Source organism: Pristiophorus japonicus, chromosome 3 (assembly GCF_044704955.1).
Source record: "Pristiophorus japonicus isolate sPriJap1 chromosome 3, sPriJap1.hap1, whole genome shotgun sequence".
Classification (NCBI taxonomy): domain Eukaryota; kingdom Metazoa; phylum Chordata; class Chondrichthyes; family Pristiophoridae; genus Pristiophorus; species Pristiophorus japonicus.
In genome coordinates this window covers 182,985,252-183,003,991 of record NC_091979.1, presented here as the reverse complement: position 1 = coordinate 183,003,991, position 18,740 = coordinate 182,985,252, and the positions used below count along the sequence as shown (strand labels likewise).

The 18,740-nt window shown below is 44.4% G+C and overlaps 1 protein-coding gene across 1 annotated transcript in view; it reads right to left on the bottom strand.

Annotated features, from left to right (window-relative positions):
* Nucleotides 1-14,897, bottom strand: part of LOC139260017 (uncharacterized) — a 33,017-nt gene extending 18,120 nt beyond the window's left edge. The window contains exon 1 of the mRNA XM_070876065.1: nt 14,347-14,897. Within this exon, the coding sequence (XP_070732166.1) occupies nt 14,347-14,513 (167 nt within the window). The 5' untranslated portion in view covers nt 14,514-14,897. The remainder of the gene's footprint in view (nt 1-14,346) is intronic.
* Nucleotides 14,898-18,740: the final 3,843 nt, after the last annotated feature.

The window sequence follows — 18,740 nt, the reverse complement described above, 5'->3', positions numbered from 1 at the left end:
TAAACAAAGGGGACTACAGTGGGATGAGGACAGAGTTGGCTAAAGTAGACTGGAAACACAGACTAAACAGTGGCACAATTGAGGAACAGTGGAGGACTTTTAAGGAGCTCTTTCATAGTGCTCAACAAAAATATATTCCAGTGAAAAAGAAGGGCGGTAAGAGAAGGGATAACCAGCCGTGGATAACCAAGAAAATAAAAGGAGAGTATCAAATTAAAAACCAATGCGTATAAGTTGGCCAAGGTTAGTGGGAAAATAGAAGATTGGGAAAATTTTAAACGACAGCAAAGAGTGACTAAGAAAGCAATAAAGAAAGGAAAGGAGATTACAAAGGTAAACTTGCGCAAAACATAAAAACGGAGTGTAAAAGCTTTTACAGATATATAAAACTGAAAAGAGTGACTGAAGTAAATGTTGGTCCCTTAGAAGATGAGAAGGGGGATTTAATAATGGGAAATGTGGAAATGGCTGAGACCTTAAACAATTATTTTGCTTCGGTCTTCACAGTGGAAGACACAGAAACCATGCCAGAAATTGCTGGTCACAGGAATGTGGGAAGGGAGGACCTTGAGACAATCACTATCACTGGGGGGGGGGGGGGGGGGGGTAGTGCTGGACAGGCTAATGGGACTCAAGGTAGACAAGTCCCCTGGTCCTGATGAAATGCATCCTAGGGTATTAAAAGAGATGGCGGAAGTTATAGCAGATGCATTCGTTATAATCTACCAAAATTCTCTGGACTCTGGGGAGGTACCAGCGGATTGGTAAGCAGCTAATGTAATGCCTCTGTTTAAAAAAGGGGGCAGACAAAAGGTAGGTAGCTATAGGCCGGTTAGTTTAACATCTGTAGTGGGGAAAATGCTTGAAACTATCATTAAGGCAGAAATAGCGGGACATCTAGATAGGAATAGTGCAATCAAGCAGACGCAACATGGATTCATGAAGGGGAAATCATGTTTAACTAATTTACTGGAATTCTTTGAGGATATAACGAGCATGGCGGATAGAGGTGTACAGATGGATGTGGTGTATTTAGATTTCCAAAAGGCATTCGATAAAGTGCCACACAAAAGGTTACTGCAGAAGATAAAGGTACACGGAGTCAGAGGAAATGTATTAGCGTGGATAGAGAATTGGCTGGCGAACAGAATGCAGAGAGTCGGGATAAATGGGTCCTTTTCGGGTTGGAAATCGGTGGTTAGTGGTGTGCCACAGGGATCGGTGCTGGGACCACAACTGTTTACAATATACATAGATGACCTGGAAGAGGGGACAGAGTGTAGTGTAACAAAATTTGCAGATGACACAAAGATTAGTGGGAAAGCGGGTTGTGTAGAGGACACAGAGAGGCTGCAAAGAGATTTAGATAGGTTAAGCGAATGGGCTAAGGTTTGGCAGATGGAATACAATGTCGGAAAGTGTGAGGTCATCCACCTTGGGGAAAAAAAAAAACAGTAAAAGGGAATATTATTTGAATGGGGAGAAATTACAACATGCTGCGGTGCAGAGGGACCTGGGGGTCCTTGTGCATGAATCCCAAAAGGTTAGTTTGCAGGTGCAGCAGGTAATCAGGAAGGCGAATGGAATGTTGGCCTTCATTGCGAGAGGGATGGAGTACAAAAGCAGGGAGGTCCTTCTGCAACTGTATAGGGTATTGATGAGGCCACACCTGGAGTACTGCGTGCAGTTTTGGTCACCTTACTTTAGGAAGGATATACTAGCTTTAGAGGGGGTACAGAGACGATTCACTAGGCTGATTCCAGAGATGAGGAGGTTACCTTATAATGATAGATTGAGTAGACTGCGTCTTTACTCGGAGTTCAGAAGGATGAGGGGTGATCTTATAGAAACATTTAAAATAATGAAAGGGATAGACAAGATTGAGGTAGAGGGGTTGTTTCCACTGGTCGGGGAGACTAGAACTAGGGGGCACAGCCTCAAAATACAGGGGAGCCAATTTAAAACCGAGTTGAGAAGGAATTCCTTCTCCCAGAGGGTTGTGAATCTGTGGAATTCTCTCCCCAAGGAAGCAGTTGAGGCTAGCTCATTGAATGTATTCAAGTCACAGATAGATAGATTTTTAACCAATAAGGGAATTAAGGGTTATGGGGAGCGGGCGAGTAAATGGAGCTGAGTCCACGGCCAGATCAGCCATGATCTTGCTGAATGGCGGAGCAGGTTCGAGGGGCTAGATGGCCTACTCCTGTTCCTAATTATTATGTTATGTTCTTATGAGACCAGACTGTACGCAGTGCTCCAGGTGTGGTTTCACCAACACCCTGTACAGTTGTAGTAAGACTTCCCTACTTTTATACTCCGTCCCCCTTGCATTTAAGACCAAAATTCCATATGCCCTCCTAATTACTTGCTGTACCCTGCATGCTAACTGTGTTTCATGTACAAAGACCTCCAGATCCCCCTGTACCTCAGCATTTTGTAATCTTTCCCCATTTAAATAATAATTTGCTTTTTTATTTTTCCTACCAAAGTGGATAATCTCACATTTTCCCACATTCCACTCTATCTGCCAAATTTTTGCCCACTTAGCCTATCTAGAATCCTTTTTCAGATTATTTGCATCCTCCTTATAACTTGCTTTCCCACCTATCTTTGCATCAGTGAATTTGGCCACATTACACTCGGTCCTTTCATCCAAGTCATTAATATAGATTGTAAATAGTTGAGGCCCCAGCACTGATCCCTGTGGCACCACTGGTTACAGTTTGCCAACCTGAAAATGACCCATTTATCCCAACTCTCTGTTTTCTGTTAGTTAGCCAATTGAGAATCTGGAGTTCCGGAATCCGGCCAATCGGTGGCAGGGTCATCCTGAATCTGTAAAATGTTCTGGAATCCGGACCGGACAACCCTGCTGACCTCGGGGCCTCGTTGCTGCCCTTACCTTGGAGCCTCCTCGCCGGCCCACCCGACCTCGGTGGGGTCGGCCTGCCTGGCGACCACTTCCTTGGCAGGGGCCCGCCCAACCATCTCCTCGGCGGGGCCCCGCCTGATGCCAACAGCTTCTCGGCGGGGCCGGACGGCCCAAACAGTTCCACGGTGGGAATCTCCTCACCCCCTTTATGACATTCCGAAATCTGGAAATACCCGAACCTGGGCTCCAGTGTTTCCGGATTTGTGCCGTCAGAAAGCAAATCGAAAGTCCGGAAAAGCCCGGAACGGCCTCGGTCCCGAGTGTTGCGGATTTTAGGCGCTGCACCTGTACCCCCAACCCAGTGAGCTCTTATCTTGTGCAGTAACCTCTTGTGGCACCTTATCAAATGCCTCCTGGAAATCCAAATACACGACACATACTGGTTCCCCTTTATCCACCCTGCTCGTTACATCCTCAAAGAACTCTAGCAAATTTGTCAAACATGATTTCCCTTTCATAAAACCATGCTGACTCTGCTTGATTTAGAAAAGCATGATTCAATGTCCTGCTACTATTTCCTTAACAATGGACTCCAGCATTTTCCCCAACGACAGATGTTGGGCTAATTGGTCTATAGTTTCCTACTTTCTGTCTCCCTCCTTAAATAGGGGTGTTACATTTGCGGTTTTCCAATTCGCTGGAACCTCTGCAGAATCCAGGGAATTTTGGTAGATTACAACCAGTGCATCCATTATCTCTGCAGCCACTTCTTTTAAGACCCTAGGATGCAGGCCATCAGGTCCAGGGGACTTAGCCACCTTTAGTCCCATTCGTTTGCCTAATACTTTTTCTCTAGCATTATTGATTGTTTTAAGTGCCCCCGCCTTCCAATAGCCCCTTGATCATCAATTATTGGGATGTTTTTAGTGTCTTCTACCATGAAGCCCGATACAAAATATTTGTTCAAAGTCTCTGCCATTTCCCTGTTTCCCCATTATTAATTCCCCAGTCTTATCTTCTAAAGAACCATTTACTTTATATACCAGTAGAAACTCTTACTGTCTTTTTATATATCTTGCTAGTTTACTCTCAAACTATCTTCTCTCACTTTACTGGGGCTGAAATTGCGGACGGAGGCTTCCCGCGGGCAATTGCCTCTGACCTGAAACATTCCTACAAATTTACCTGGTGGTCTGAGAGGAGCCTGCGATTTCGGTGGCGAGGCCGTCTCTTCCCGAGTTGCGAAGCGTGCTCCCGTCCGAGGTTCCCATGCAGAAGGTGCAGTCACGTGTGACTGCTCAGCCAATCAGCGACAGTATTTCACAGCTTTCTCATCAATAGCAATGAGAACTCCGTATCGGAGTTCTCATTGCTATTAATGAGAAAAACCCAAAGACACTAAACACATGTAATAAATAATTTAAAAACACACCTCAATTAAAATTAATTGAAATTAAAGTTAATAAAGGAGGAAAAAAATTGAGTTTTTAAAAAATTTTTTAATTATGGTTAAAAATAAAATGTAATAGTGGGCAGGGTTTTTAAAAATTTAATGTAATTTTTGTATATTTTTAAAACTCTTACGCCTGTAAAAGTAGGCTATGCACCTGCTTTTTTTAAATCAGGCGCAAGAATTTTGAGTACACTTGCAGGGCAAGATATGGGTAATGCCGCAATCTTGCCATTACAAATGTCCTCGCTTCCGAGATGCGTGCGATCTGTCAAGCTCCAACTTGACAGATCGGAAAAGCCGGTTTTCAGCGCACGCGCATTGTGCGCTGAGAACCGGCTTTTGCGATGCCTTCCCGGGTCCGTAGACACTCCATGGGGAGGCCGGGATTTCCAGGCCAGAGTCATCCTTTGCTGGTTTCTAAACATTCCCCTAATCGCCTGGCCTCCTACTATTCTTTGCAACATTTTATGCCTTTGTTTTCAATTTGATACCATCCTTTACTTCCTTAGTTAGCCATGGATGGTTCATCCTTCTGAGTATTTCTCTCACTGGAATATATCTTTGCTGAGTGTAAAATCTCATTAAATTTTTGATACTGCTTATCTACCTTTAATTTTTTACCCTTTAATCTATTTTCCCAGACCACTTTAGCCAACTCTACCTCCATACCTAGCTTTTTCACTCTCAATGTAAAGAAATGGGTCTTTTGAGCAGAAGTCTTGTAGTAAAGAAATGCCCAAGACATTTCAAAATAACTGAGCCAGGAGTGGTGACTATATTCTTGGTCAAAGAGATGGGTTTTGAGAAGGTTGCTAAACGATGGGACGTAGGGGATGACAAGAAAGTGTTTTGTGTTTTGTGTCTGTGATGAAGTTGAAGGGGATGGGGAAAGGGGTTAAAGTAGATCATTGGTCCTGAAGAAAAAAGAAAAGGGCCTTCAAGATGATTCTGAACAGACAGGTGGTTTTCATTGGAGTGCAAAACACCATAATGCTTGATGCTTGAGATCTGCCAATGAACAGTTAGGCCAGTTGTTCGCCAGGTAAGTTTGAGTTTGCACCCATTTTACTTGAGGAAGAGAAGATAGGGATTCTACTGGGGTGGGAAACAGTGATTATTTTGCGAGGTACAAGAGCAAAGCCAAGTCGACTGTAGCAGAGATTTTGAGACGAATGAAGGAAGAAAGACAAGGGAATTGGGAATTTATGAACAGGGCTGTAAAAATCCTGGAGGGGAGGGGAAGAGGAGTTATTTTCCATGGGCAGATGCCCAGAAAAGTGAGTCTGTGGTTGTGTATGGGAATGTGGGTGGTAAGGGAGAATATGAAATGGTCAGAGATCAAGATATCAGGTGCAGCAGCCATGAAGATGTCAATGGATTGGCCAGATATATGACCTGGGGAATTTATGAGGATTGACATTTAGAGGGGATGAGAGTAGTGAAGTCAGAGGGCGAGGGAACTGGATATAGAGATTGGGATCAGCAAAGATGCTAAGTCACTTAATAGAGGCTAACAGAGGAGGGAAGACATCTCGGAGGAAATCAGCATGGGTGTGGAAAACAAGGCTCCAAATGATCCAAATAAAACTTGCATTTTAAGATTGAGAAGTGGTCACAGCCATGTTATTTGAAACATTTTACAGGAGAACCTTTTGAGATAAGAGCATCTTATCTCTGGTTTCAGTAACAATTATTTTTTTTAAATGCATTAAACATATTTTTTTAAAGATACAATGCCTGCTTGGTTGAGATGAACAGTACATGTCTGTGCATAGAAATTTACAGCACAGAAGGAGGCCCTTTTGGCCTATTGTGTCCACGCCGGCCGACCAGGAGCTATCCAGCTTAATCCCACTTTCCAGCTCTTGGTCCGTAGCCTTGTAGATTACGGCACTTTAAGTGCATATCCAAGTATTTTTAAATGTGGTGAGGGGTTCTGCCTCTACCATCCTTACAGGCTGAGAGTTTCAGACCCCCACTACCCTCTGGATAAAGACATTTCTCCTCCTATCTCCTCCAAACAATGACTGGTCTGTAATTACTCAGTCTATCCCTTTCTCCCTTTTTAAACAAAAGGTACAACATTAGCAGTCCTCTGGCACCACACCTGTAGCCAGAGAGGACTGGAAAATGATGGTCAGAGCCTCTATTTCCTCTTTTGCTTCTCAACAGCCTGGGATACATTTCATTCGGGCCTGGGTATTTATCCAATTGCTAAGCCCCTTAATACTTCCTTTCACTATGTTTATCTCGTCTAATATTTCACATTCCTCCCTCATTACAAAGTCTGCATCGCCCCTCTCGTGAAAACAGATGCAAAGTATTCATTAAGAACCATACCCACATCTTCCCTTTGTGGTCTTTTAGTTAACCTCTTTCTCTTAATGCATTTATAAAACATCTTTGGGTTTTCCCTGATTTTACTTGCCAACATTCTTTCATGCTCTCTCTTGGCTTTCCTAACATCTTTTTTAATTGCACCCCTGCACTTATACTCCTCTATAGAGTCTCTGCAGTATTGAATTCTCGGAATCTATCATAAGCTTCCCTTTTTGTCTTTATCCTACCCTTTATTTCCCGTGACATCCAGGGGGGGCTCTAGATTTTTAGCCCACCTTTTTTTTTAAAAAACAGGGAACATACTTGCTCTGAACCCTCAGAATCTCCTCCTTGAAAGCTTCCCACTGCTCGGACACTGATTTACCATCAAGTAGACTTTTCCAGTCCACCTTGGTCAAATCCCATCTCAGCAAAATTGGCTTTACCCCATTTAAGAACTTTTTTTTTTAAACCTGATCCACCTTGGTCCTTTTCCATAACTGCCCTAAATCTTACTGAAATTATCACTAGCACTAACATGCTCTCCCACTGATACCCCTTCTACCTGCCGCTCTTCATTCCACAAAACCAGGTCCAGAACTATCCCCTCCCTCCCTTGTTGGGCGGGTTTATAAACTGGCTAAAGGTCTCCTGAATGCATTTTAAAAGAGCGAGAGAGGGGGAAGAGCAGGAGCGGGGAAGGAGCGAGCGAAACACTGTGGGGATGAGAGAGAGAGAGAGAGAGAGAGAGAGAGAGAGAGAGAGAGAGAGAGAGAGAGAGAGAGAGAGAGAGAGAGAGAGAGAGAGAGAGAGAGACACAGACACTGTGGGGACGAGAGTGCGTGCGCGAGCGAGCGGGAGACACACACTGTGGGTTGAGAGAGCGCGAGAGAGAGACAGACAGACAGACAGACAGAGACACTGTGGAGGCGAGAGCGCGCGAGAGACAGAGACACTGTGGGGGACGACACACCCCGTGGGAGGGGAGGGAGAAGAGAGACATACACCATTGGAGGGAGGGGGGGGGGGGGCGAAGAGAGAGAGAGACAGAGAGACAGAGAGACAGAGAGACAGAGAGACAGAGAGACAGAGAGACAGAGAGACAGAGAGACAGAGAGACAGAGAGACACACACCATGGGGTGGGGGTGGGGGGAGGAGAGAGAGAGACACAGATACTGTGGTGGGGGGGGGGGGAAGAGAGAGAGAGAGAGAGAGAGAGAGAGAGAGAGAGATGGGGGGAGAGGGAGAGAGAGAGAGAGAGGTGGGGGAGAGAGAGAGAGAGAGAGAGACTGGTGGGGGAGAAAGAGAGAGAGAGAGAGAGAGAGACACACTGTGGTGGGGGAGAGAGAGAGAGAGAGAGAGACACACACATTGTGGTGGGGGAGAGAGAGAGGTGGGGGGGGGGAGAGAGAGAGAGAGAGGTGGGGGGGGAGAGAGAGAGAGAGAGAGAGAGACTGTGGTGGGGGAGAGAGAGAGACACACAGAGACAGACAGACTGTGGTGGGGGAGAGAGAGAGAGAGAGAGAGAGAGAGAGACACACACACACATTGTGGTGGGGGGGAGAGAGAGAGAGACACTGTGGTGGGGGAGAGAGAGAGAGAGAGAGAGAGAGAGAGAGACACTGTGGTGGGGGAGAGAGAGAGAGAGAGAGAGAGAGAGACAGAGACACTGTGGTGGGGGAGAGAGAGAGAGAGAGAGAGAGAGAGACACTGTGGTGGGGGGGAGAGAGAGAGAGAGAGAGAGAGAGAGAGAGAGACACATTGTGGTGGGGGCGGAGAGAGAGAGAGAGAGAGAGAGAGAGAGAGACACTGGTGGTGGAGAGAGAGACAGACACTGGTTGGGGGGGTGGGGGGGGGAAAAGGAGAGAGAGAGAGAGAGACACACACACACACTGTACACTGAGGGGTGGGCTGGGGGAAAAGAAAATCGGTGGGGAGAGAGGGAACTCAGTGAAGATGAATCACGTTATTTCAACCCCCTACAAGGGACATGATTGGAGTGCATGAAATCCAGAAGTCACTACACAGTCACGATTCACTTCATACCAAACAAGCCATTTAACAATCCGTATGCAATGCCCCATCTGTGGTGGGGTGGGGGCAAGGTCATGCACTTACGCTGCTGTAATGAAGGACTTTGGCTGGTGGAGGCATGCACTCCGACTGGGGTAAGGCACTTTAGCTGGCCTCTGTCGCTTCAGGAAGTCAAAGTGGCTCGAGTTACAATTTGCAAAGTCAGAGACCTTGGGATGGACGGTTCTAGTTAGACATTCCAGTGAAACTTCAGGGTGTGGCTTAAGAAATAGGAACAGGAGTAGGCCATATGGCCCCTTGAGCCTCATGGCTGATCTCATCATGGACTCAGCCCTACTTCCGTGCCCGCTCCCCATAACCCCTTATAGAAACATAGAAAATAGGTGCAGGAGACGGCCATTCGAGTCTGCACCACCATTCAATAAGATCATGGCTGATCATTTACCTCGGTACCCCTTTCCTGCTTTCTCTCCTTACCCCTTTAGCTGTAGGGACCATATCTAACTCCCTCTTGAATATATCCAACGAACTGGCATCAACAACTCTCTGCGGTAGAGAATTCCACAGTTAACAACTCTCTGAGTGAAGAAGTTTCTCCTCATCAGTCCTAAATGGCTTACCCCTTATCCTTAGACTGGTTCTGGACTTCCCCAACAGCGGGAACATTACTCCTGCATCTAACCTGTCCAGTCCCGTCAGAATTTTATATGTTTCTATGAGATCCCCTCGCATCCTTCTAAACTCCAGTGAATACAGGCTCCCCTAGCTATGAAGGTCAACATACCATTTGCTGCCTTCACCGCCTGCTGTACCTGCATGCCAACTTTCAATGACTGATGTACCATGACACCCAGGTCTCGTTGCACCTCCCTTTTTCCTAATCTGCCGCCATTCAGATAATATTCTGCCTTTGTGCTTTTGCCAGCAAAGTGGATAACCTCACATTTATCCACATTATACTGCATCTGCCATGCGTTTGCCCACTCGCCTAACATGTCCAAGTCACCCTGCAGCCTCTTAGCATCCTCCTCATAGCTCTCACCGCCACCCAGCTCAGTGTCGTCTGCAAACTCGGAGATATTACACTCAATTCCTTCATCCAAATCACTGCATATTGTAAATAGCTGAGATCCCAGCACTGAGCCCTGCGGCACCCCACTAGTCACTGCCTGCCATTCTGTAAAGGACCTCTTTATCCCATAAGAGAATAACATAAGAATTAGGAACACGAGTAGGCCATCCAGCCCCTCGAGCCTGCTCTCTGTTTCTTGTCTGCCAACCAGTTCTCTATCCACGTCAGTACATTACCCCCAATACCATGTGCCTTAATTTTGCACACCAATCTCGTGTGACACCTTGTCAAAAGCCTTTTGAAAGTTCAAATACACCACATCCACTGCTTCTCCCTTGTCCACCCTACTAGTTACATCCTCAAAAAATTCTAGAAGAGTTGTCAAGCATGATTTCCCTTTCATAAATCCATGCTGACTTGGACCGATCCCGTCACTGCTATTTCAACTTTAATAATTGATTCCAACATTTTCCCCCACTACTGATGTCAGGCTAGCCGGTCCATAATTACCCGTTTTCTCTCTCCCTCCTTTCTTAAAGTGGTGTTACATTAGCTACCGTCCAGTCCATAGGAACTGATCCAGAGTCGAAAGACTGTTGGAAAATGATCACCAATGCATCCACTATTTCTAACGCCACTTCCTTAAGTACTCTGCGATGCAGACTATCAGGTCCCGGGGATTTATCGGCCTTCAATCCCATCAATCTCCCGCCTAATAAGGATTCAGTTCCTCCTTCTCACTGGACCCTCGGTCCCCTAGTATTTCCAGAAGGTTATGTGTCTTCCTTAGTGAAGACAGAACCAAAGTATTTGTTCAACTGGCCAGCCATTTCTTGTTTCCCATTATATATTCACCTGAATCTGACTGCAAGGAACCTACATTTGTCTTCACTAATCTTTTTCTCTTCACATATCTATAGAAGCTTTTGCAGTCAGTTTTTATGTTCCCAGCAAGCTTCCTCTCATACTCTGTTTTCCCCCTCCTAATTAAACCCTTTGTCCTTCTCTGCTGAATTCTAAATTTCTCCCAGTCCTCAGGTTTGATGCTTTTTCTGGCCAATTTATATGCCTCTTCCTTGGATGGAACACTATCCTTAATTTCCCTCGTTAGCCACAGTTGAGCCACCTTCCCCATTTTATTATTACTCCAGACAAGAATGTGCAATTGTTGAAGTTCATCCATGTGATCTTTAAATATTTGCCATTGCCTATCCACCGTCAACCCTTTAAGTATCATTCGGCAGTCTATTCTAGCCAATTCACGTCTCATATCATCAAATTTACCTTTCCTTAAGTTCATGACCATCGTCTCTGAATTAACTGTGTCACTCTCCATCATAAGAATTCTACCAGATTATGGTCACTCTTTCCCAATGGGTCTTGCACAACAAGATTGCTAATTAGTCCTTTCTCATTGTGTAATCACCCTCTAGTTGGTTCCTTGACTTGTTGGTCCAGAAAACCATCCCTAATACACTCCAGGAAATCCTCCTCCACCGCATTGCTCCCAGTTTGGTTAGTTTAAGAAACTGAATAAATTTAAGACAGAAATAGACAACGTCCCAGCTTCCACACAGCTGAGGCAGCGAATTCCACAGATTTACAACCCTCGAAGAAATTTCTCCTCATCTCTGTTTTAAATGGGTGGCCCCTTATTCTAGCATCATGCCCTCTAGTTCTAGTCTCCCCCATCAGTGGAAACATCCTCTCTGCATCCACCTTGTCAAGCCCCCTCATAATCTTATACGTTTCGATAAGATCACCTCATTCTTCTGAATTCCAATGAGTAGAGGCCTAACCTACTCAACCTTTTCTCATAAGTCAACCCCCTCATCCCCGGAATCAACTGAGTGAACCTTCTCTGAACTGCCTCCAAATCAAGTATATCCTTTTGTAAATATAGAAACCAAATGGAAAGCAGTATTTCAGGTGTGGCCTCACCAATACCCTGTATAACTGTGGTAAGACTTCCCTGCTTTTATACTCCATTCCCTTTGCAATAAAGGCAAAGATTCTATTGACCTTCCTGATCACTTGCTGTACCTGCATACTATCCTTTTGTGTTTCATGCACAAGTCCCCCCAGGTCCCGCTGTACTGCGGCACTTCGCAATCTTTCTCCATTTAAATAATAATTTGCTCTTTGATTTTTTTTGCCAAAGTGCATGACCTTACACTTTCCGACATTATACACCATCTGCCAAATTTTTGCCCACTCACTTAGCCTATGTCTTTTTGCAGATTGTGTGTGTCCTCCTCACACATTGCTTTTCCTCCCATCTTTGTATCGTCAGCAAACTTGGCTACATTACACTCAGTCCCTTCTTCCAAGTCATTAACATAGATTGCAAATAGTTGGGGTCCCAGCACCGATCCCTGCAGAACCCCACTAGTTATTGGTTGCCAACCAGAGAATGAACCATTTATCCCGCCTTTCTGTTCGCCAATCCTCTTTCCATGCTAATATATTACCCCCAACCCTGTGAATTTTTATCTTGTGCAGTATCCTTTTATGTGGCACCTTGTCAAATGACTTCTGGAAGTCCAAATACACCACATCCACTCTTCCCCTTTATCCACCCTGTTCGTTACATCCTCAAAGAACTCCAGCAAATTTGTCAAACATGATTTCCCCTTCATAAATCCATGCTGACCGAATTTTGCTTTTCCAAATGTCCTGCTACTGCTTCTTTAATAATGAACTCCAACATTTTCCCAACCACAGATGTTGGGCTAACTGGTCTATAGTTTCCTGCTTTTTGTCTGCTTCCTTTTTTAAATAGGGGCATTATATTTGCAGTTTTCCAATCTGCTGGGACCTCCCCAGAATCCAGGGAATTTTGGTAAATTACAACCAATGCGTCCATAATCCCTGCCGCTGCTTTTCTTAAGACCCTAGGATGCAAGCCATCAGGTCCATAGGATTTACCTGGCTTTAGTCCCATTATCTTACAGAATAGCATCTCCTTAGTGATTGGGATTGTGTTAAGTTCCTCCCCCCTATAGCCCCTTGACTATCCACTGTCAGAATATTGTTAATGTCCTCTACTGATACAAAATATTTGTTCAAAGTTTCTGCAATCTCCATGTTCCCCATTACTAATACCCCAGTCTCATCCTCTAAGGGACCAACATTTAATTTAGCCGCTCTTTTCCTTTTTATATACTATAAGAAACTCTTGCTATCCATTTTTATATTTTGTGCTAGTTCACTTTCATAGTCTATCTTCCCTTTCTTAATCATTTTTTTTTAATTTAGTTATGCTTTGCTGGCTTTTAAAAGCTTCCTAGTCTTCTATCCTCCCACTAGTTTTGGCCGCTTTATATGCCCTTGTTTTTAAATTGGATACCGTCCTTTATTTCTTTAGTTAAGTCACGGATGGCTATTTTTTTTCTCTTACACCCTTTCCTCCTCACTGGAATATATTTTTCTTGAGTTGTGAAATATCCTACACTTTAATCTATTTTCCCAGTCCACTTTACCCAACTCTTCCCTCATATCTTCATAGTCTCCTTTATTTAAGCTCAGGACACTGGTTAGAGATCCAACTTTCTCAACCTCCATCTGAATTTGAAATTCAATCATGTTATGATCACTCATTGAGGGGATCCTTTACGAGGAGCTTGTTTATTAAAACTGTATCATTACACAGGACCAGATCTAAGATAGCCTGCTTCCTGGTTGGTTCCGTTACATACTGCTCAAGGAACCCGTCCCTTACGGACTCTATGAACTCCTCCTGAAAGCTAGCCTGACCAATTTGATTTGTCCAGTCAATATGGAGGTTAAAATCACCCATGATTATTGCAGTTCCCTTTTTACAAGCCCCCACTATTTTCTGGTTTATGCTCCGACCAGAGTTGCTACTGTGTTATTATGTTCTTATCCTCCAAGGGGACCATAGACAAAGGATAGCCATTTTTGCCGCCCAATAAGTGCATCCGTTATTCGGGTAGTTGAAATCCTCCTTTATTACAGTTCTAGAGTTTTTGTAGTTGCATAGTACATAAAATTATTAACAGCAAGTTTACCAATTGTAGCGACATGAAAACGAGTTTCTGCAGGCCAGAAGCTGATGTTACTGTTTTTGAGCAGGCCAAGACATAAAAGTCTTGATTTTGTACCAAATTTTAATTATTTTGTAAAGAAACAGAATGGCAAAATAGACAGCAAACAGTTTTGCCTCTACTGCTGTAGGATGTCATGTGGATTCAGAAACAGAGCATGACCTAGCTTTTTTGCAAATTATATGCAGAATCTTCTTAAATGAAATGGAAGTAAAACCTGCACCGGACCTCACATCCTGCAGTTCAATTTTTACGCCCTTGGCGACATTTCCGGCGTTCGAGGGCGATCGTTTAGCACACACTCAGCACTTGTCTGCGCAGCTTTGATTACTGATGGAGATGCATTCCAGTAAAACATGTTCAGACAGATAAACAAAACTTAATTACTTTGCAATTAGCCAACTACAATGTAGCTAATTGTACTCTAGATAGCTTGCGTTTCTGGTGTCTTGTTACAGCGAAACATTGAACATGAACCAATGCGCTGCATCAAATATGCTTTGAAAATATATATAAAGAAACACTTACAATTCTTGGAAGGCGGTCTCCACCTCCAGCTGGCTAAGGGTATCGCTTTGCCGTGAGGTACGAGCGGAGCAGTCGGCACCACCCGGCCGCCGCTGGTGTTTCCGCATCGTCTTCACATCACAGAGTGGCTCCAACTCGGTGCAGCGCAGCATCTTCCAGCCAGCCATCAGGCCCGGGTGAAGCGCTCGGTCCCCAGCCCGCGAGCCGCATTCGAACTCGCGCGCTGTGCCACCCCGGCTCGCCTGATTGGGCCAGGCCGCTGTCGATCACACGCACTTGACCTATAGGAGCGGGGCAAGCACCAGTGTTCCGGCTGTTTGAATCGGTGGACGGTTGGTGAAATATTTGCACGCTTTCTCTCTCGTAAGAGTATTAATAAAGACAAAAAAAAACAATGTAAATAGATCAGACAGAATTACAACACGGAAATAGGCCGCAACCGGTCCGCGTCGGTGTTTATCTTTCACACCAGCAGTAGCAGAGACAGATGTCAACCTTTTTTGAGAATTGAAGTCAGTGAGCATAAAACCTTTCCAGAATTCCCCAAGGGTTATCAACAAGGAAGAAATCCCAACAGGGCATACATACTCCATCAGCATCCTTTCAAATATTAAGAACTGGTGCTGCTGCTGTGAATGTGGAGCCATTTTATTTGTAGGGACCAATGGTTTTGCTCGCTGCACCTGCAGATGCACGTGCTGGGATTACCTGTGCAGATTTCTTGAGCTCTGCTAGACTTGACTTCTTGGGGTTGCACTAATGTCTTTTGTTCCAAATCAATTTGAAATGGCTGGTGCTGCTGACTGTAATCGTTTAACCAATATAAAATATAATTTTACACCAGCAATAGAATTACACAGGAATGGAATGAGCAACAACTTGTATGTATAAAGTGCCTTTTAACGTAGTAAAACATCCCAAGGTGCTTCATATAAGTAGTATAAAACAAAATTTGATAACGAGCCATATAAGGAGACATTAGGACAGGAAGCCTGGTCAAAGAGATGAGTTTTAAGGAGTATCTTTAAGGAGGAGGGAAAGGTTTAGGGAGGGAATTCCAGAACTTAGGGCTAAGCCAGCTAGAGAGAGTGAAGGCGAGAGAGAGAGAGATAGAGGGACGGCGAGAGAGGGAGAGAGAGAGACAGAGAAGGTGAGAGGGAGAGAAGGCGAGAGAGAGAGAAGATGATGGTGTTGAAAATCCAGGATGCACAAGAAGCCAGAATTGGAGGAGCGCAGCGATCCCTCGGCAGGTTGTAGGGCTGGAGGAGATTGCAGAGATAGGGAGGGACGAGGCCATCGAGGGATTTGAACACAGGGATGAAAATTTGAAAATTGCGTCCTTGTCAGACTGGGAGTCAATATACCTCAGACATCTCCATATTAAACTGCATCTGCCATTAAATGCCCATTCGCTAACCCACCAAATATTTTCCTGAACTTATTTACAGTCTCATTACTCCTATTTTTGTGTCATCAGCAAAATTTCAGATTGTGCTCCCGATGCCCAAATCCGAACAGTCTACATGCAAGAAGAAGAAAAGTGGGCACATGCTGACACCTGGGGTAACCACTTCTAACCTTCTTCTATAGGAACAGGAGTAGGCCATTCATCCCCTCGCGCCTGTTCCGCCATTCAATTAGATTTTGGCTGATCTGTATCTTAACTCCATCTACTCGCCTTGGTTCCGCAACCTTTAATACCATTGCCTAACAAAAGTCGGTATCATTCTCAGTTTTGACATTTTCAATTGACCTTCCAGCATCAACAGCTTTTTGGGAGAGCATGATCCAATATTCCATTTGCCTTGATGTGAAGAAGTGCCTTCTAACATCGCCACTGATTGACCTAACTCTAATTTTAAGGTTATGCCTTCTTGTTCTGGAATCTCCTATTAGAGGAAATAGTTTCTCTCCTAACATCTTAAACACCTGAATTAGATAACCGGTTTATCTTCTTTACTCAAGGGAATATAGCCTAGTCTATGCAACTTGTCCTTATAATTGAAACCCTTTAGCCCCGTGTCATGTATTCAACTGTCATTGTAATCCATGTATAAACTAACTAACCTAAGTTGTACACCGTGAGAACATTGACCACTAGGTGGTGAACTTGTGGGAGACACTCCTAACCTGGACTTTCAGGTATAAAAGGGGAAGCTCCACACACCTTCATCACTTCAGAGCTGGCTAATAAAGGTTACTGGTCACAGAGTGACCTTCTCTCAAGTATGGGCCTCGTGTGCATTTATACTGTATAGTAAGGACATATTACCCCGGAATCATTCTGGTGAACCTGTGCTATATCTCCTCCAAGGCCAATATATCCCTCCTGAGGTGTGGTGCCTTGAACTGAAAGGAGTACTCCAGATTGGGTCTAACAGGAGCTCTTTACAGCTGCAACATAACTTCCACTCTTTCTATTCCAGCCCCCTTGAGATAAAGCCAAACATTCCATTAGCCTTTTAAATTATTTTTGAACCTGTCCACTAAATTTTAGTGAATTCGGTACTTGGACCCCAAAATCTCTCTACTCATCCACAGTTCCTAGCTTCTCGACATTTAGAAAATACTCTGATCTATCGTCCTTAGGTCCAAAATGATGACTTCACACTTTCCCACATTGAATTCCATCTGCCACAGTTTTGCCTCACTTAATTTATCAAATTCCCGTTGAAACTTTCTGCTCCCATCTACACTATTTACTGTGCCATTTATCTTATCAGCAAATTTGGATATACATCTCTCTATTCCTTCATCTAAGTAATTTATAATTGTAGTGAAAAGCTGCATCCCAGTACAGATGCTTGGGGGACACCACTAGTCACATCCTGCCAATTTGAGTACAGATCCTTTATCCCTACGCCTATCTTTTGGAAGGCAGCAGAAACAAAGGCTAGAAAATAGACAACAAGGGAGTTTGGCCGTGCTAAATGGTATATACTTCAATGCAAGGAGTCTAGGGAATAAGACAGATGAGCTGAGAGCACAGATAGAAACTTGGGAGTATGATATAGTTATTACTGAGAAGGGCAGCTATGGCAGCTCAACATTCCTGATTACAGGGTTTTCAGACAGGATAGAGAGGGGATAAAAAGGAGCGGTTCACAGTATTGATTAAAGAAACAATTACAGTTGTGAGAAGGGATAATATGTTAGAAGGATCATCAAATGAGGCCATATGGGTTCAATTTGTTATGTATTTAACCCTTTATAACTTGCATTACACCTGACCACCAGAGGGCCCCCCTGTTGGAGTCCCAAGGGATCCCAGTATCCCTTGGGAGCAGAGTATATGTTTACAATATGCATAGATGACCTGGAAGAGGGGACAGAGTGTAGTGTAACAAAATTTGCAGATGACACAAAGATTAGTGGGAAAGCGGATTGTGTAGAGGACACAGAGAGGCTGCAAAGAGATTTGGATAGGTTAAGCGAATGGGCTAAGGTTTGGCAGATGGAATACAATGTCAGAAAATGTGAGGTCATCCACCTTGGAAAAAAAAAACAGTAAAAGGTAATATTATTTGAATGGGGAGAAATTACAACATGCTGCGGTGCAGAGGGACCTGGGGGTCCTTGTGCATGAATCCCAAAAAGTTAGTTTGCAGGTGCAGCAGGTAATCAGGAAGGCGAATGAAATGTTGGCCTTCATTGCAAGAGGGATGGAGTACAAAAGCAGGGAGGTCCTGCTGCAACTGTACAGGGTATTGGTGAGGCTGCACCTGGAGTACTGCGTGCAGTTTTGGTCACCTTAAGGAAGGATATACTAGCTTTGGAGGGGGTACAGAGATGATTCACTAGGCTGATTCCGGAGATGAGAGGGTTACCTTATGATGATAGATTGAGTAGACTGGGTCTTTACTCGTTGGAGTTCAGAAGGATGAGGGGTGATCTTATAGAAACATTTAAAATAATGAAAGGGATGGACAAGATAGAGGCAGAGAGGTTGTTTCCACTGGTAGGGGAGACTAGAACTAGGGGGCACAGCCTCAAAATACGGGGGAGACAATTTAAAACTGAGTTGAGAAGGAATTTCTTCTCCCAGAGGGTTGTGAATCTGTGGAATTCTCACCAAGGAAGCAGTTGAGGCTAGCTCATTGAATGTATTGAAGTCACAGATAGATAGATTTTTAACCAATAAGGGAATTAAGGGTTATGGGGTGCGGGCGGGTAAGTGGAGCTGAGTCCACGGCCAGATCAGCCATGATCTTTTTGAATGGTGGAGCAGGCTCGAGGGGCTAGATGGCCTACTCCTGTACCTAATTCTTATGTTCTTATGAGTGTAACAATTGGCGATGAGGTAACAAACAACCGCGCGAAAATACAAAGAACAGTCAGCATCCCGGAGAAGTTCTCAGAAGGGGGCGATTGGGAGGCCTTCGTGGAGAGACTCG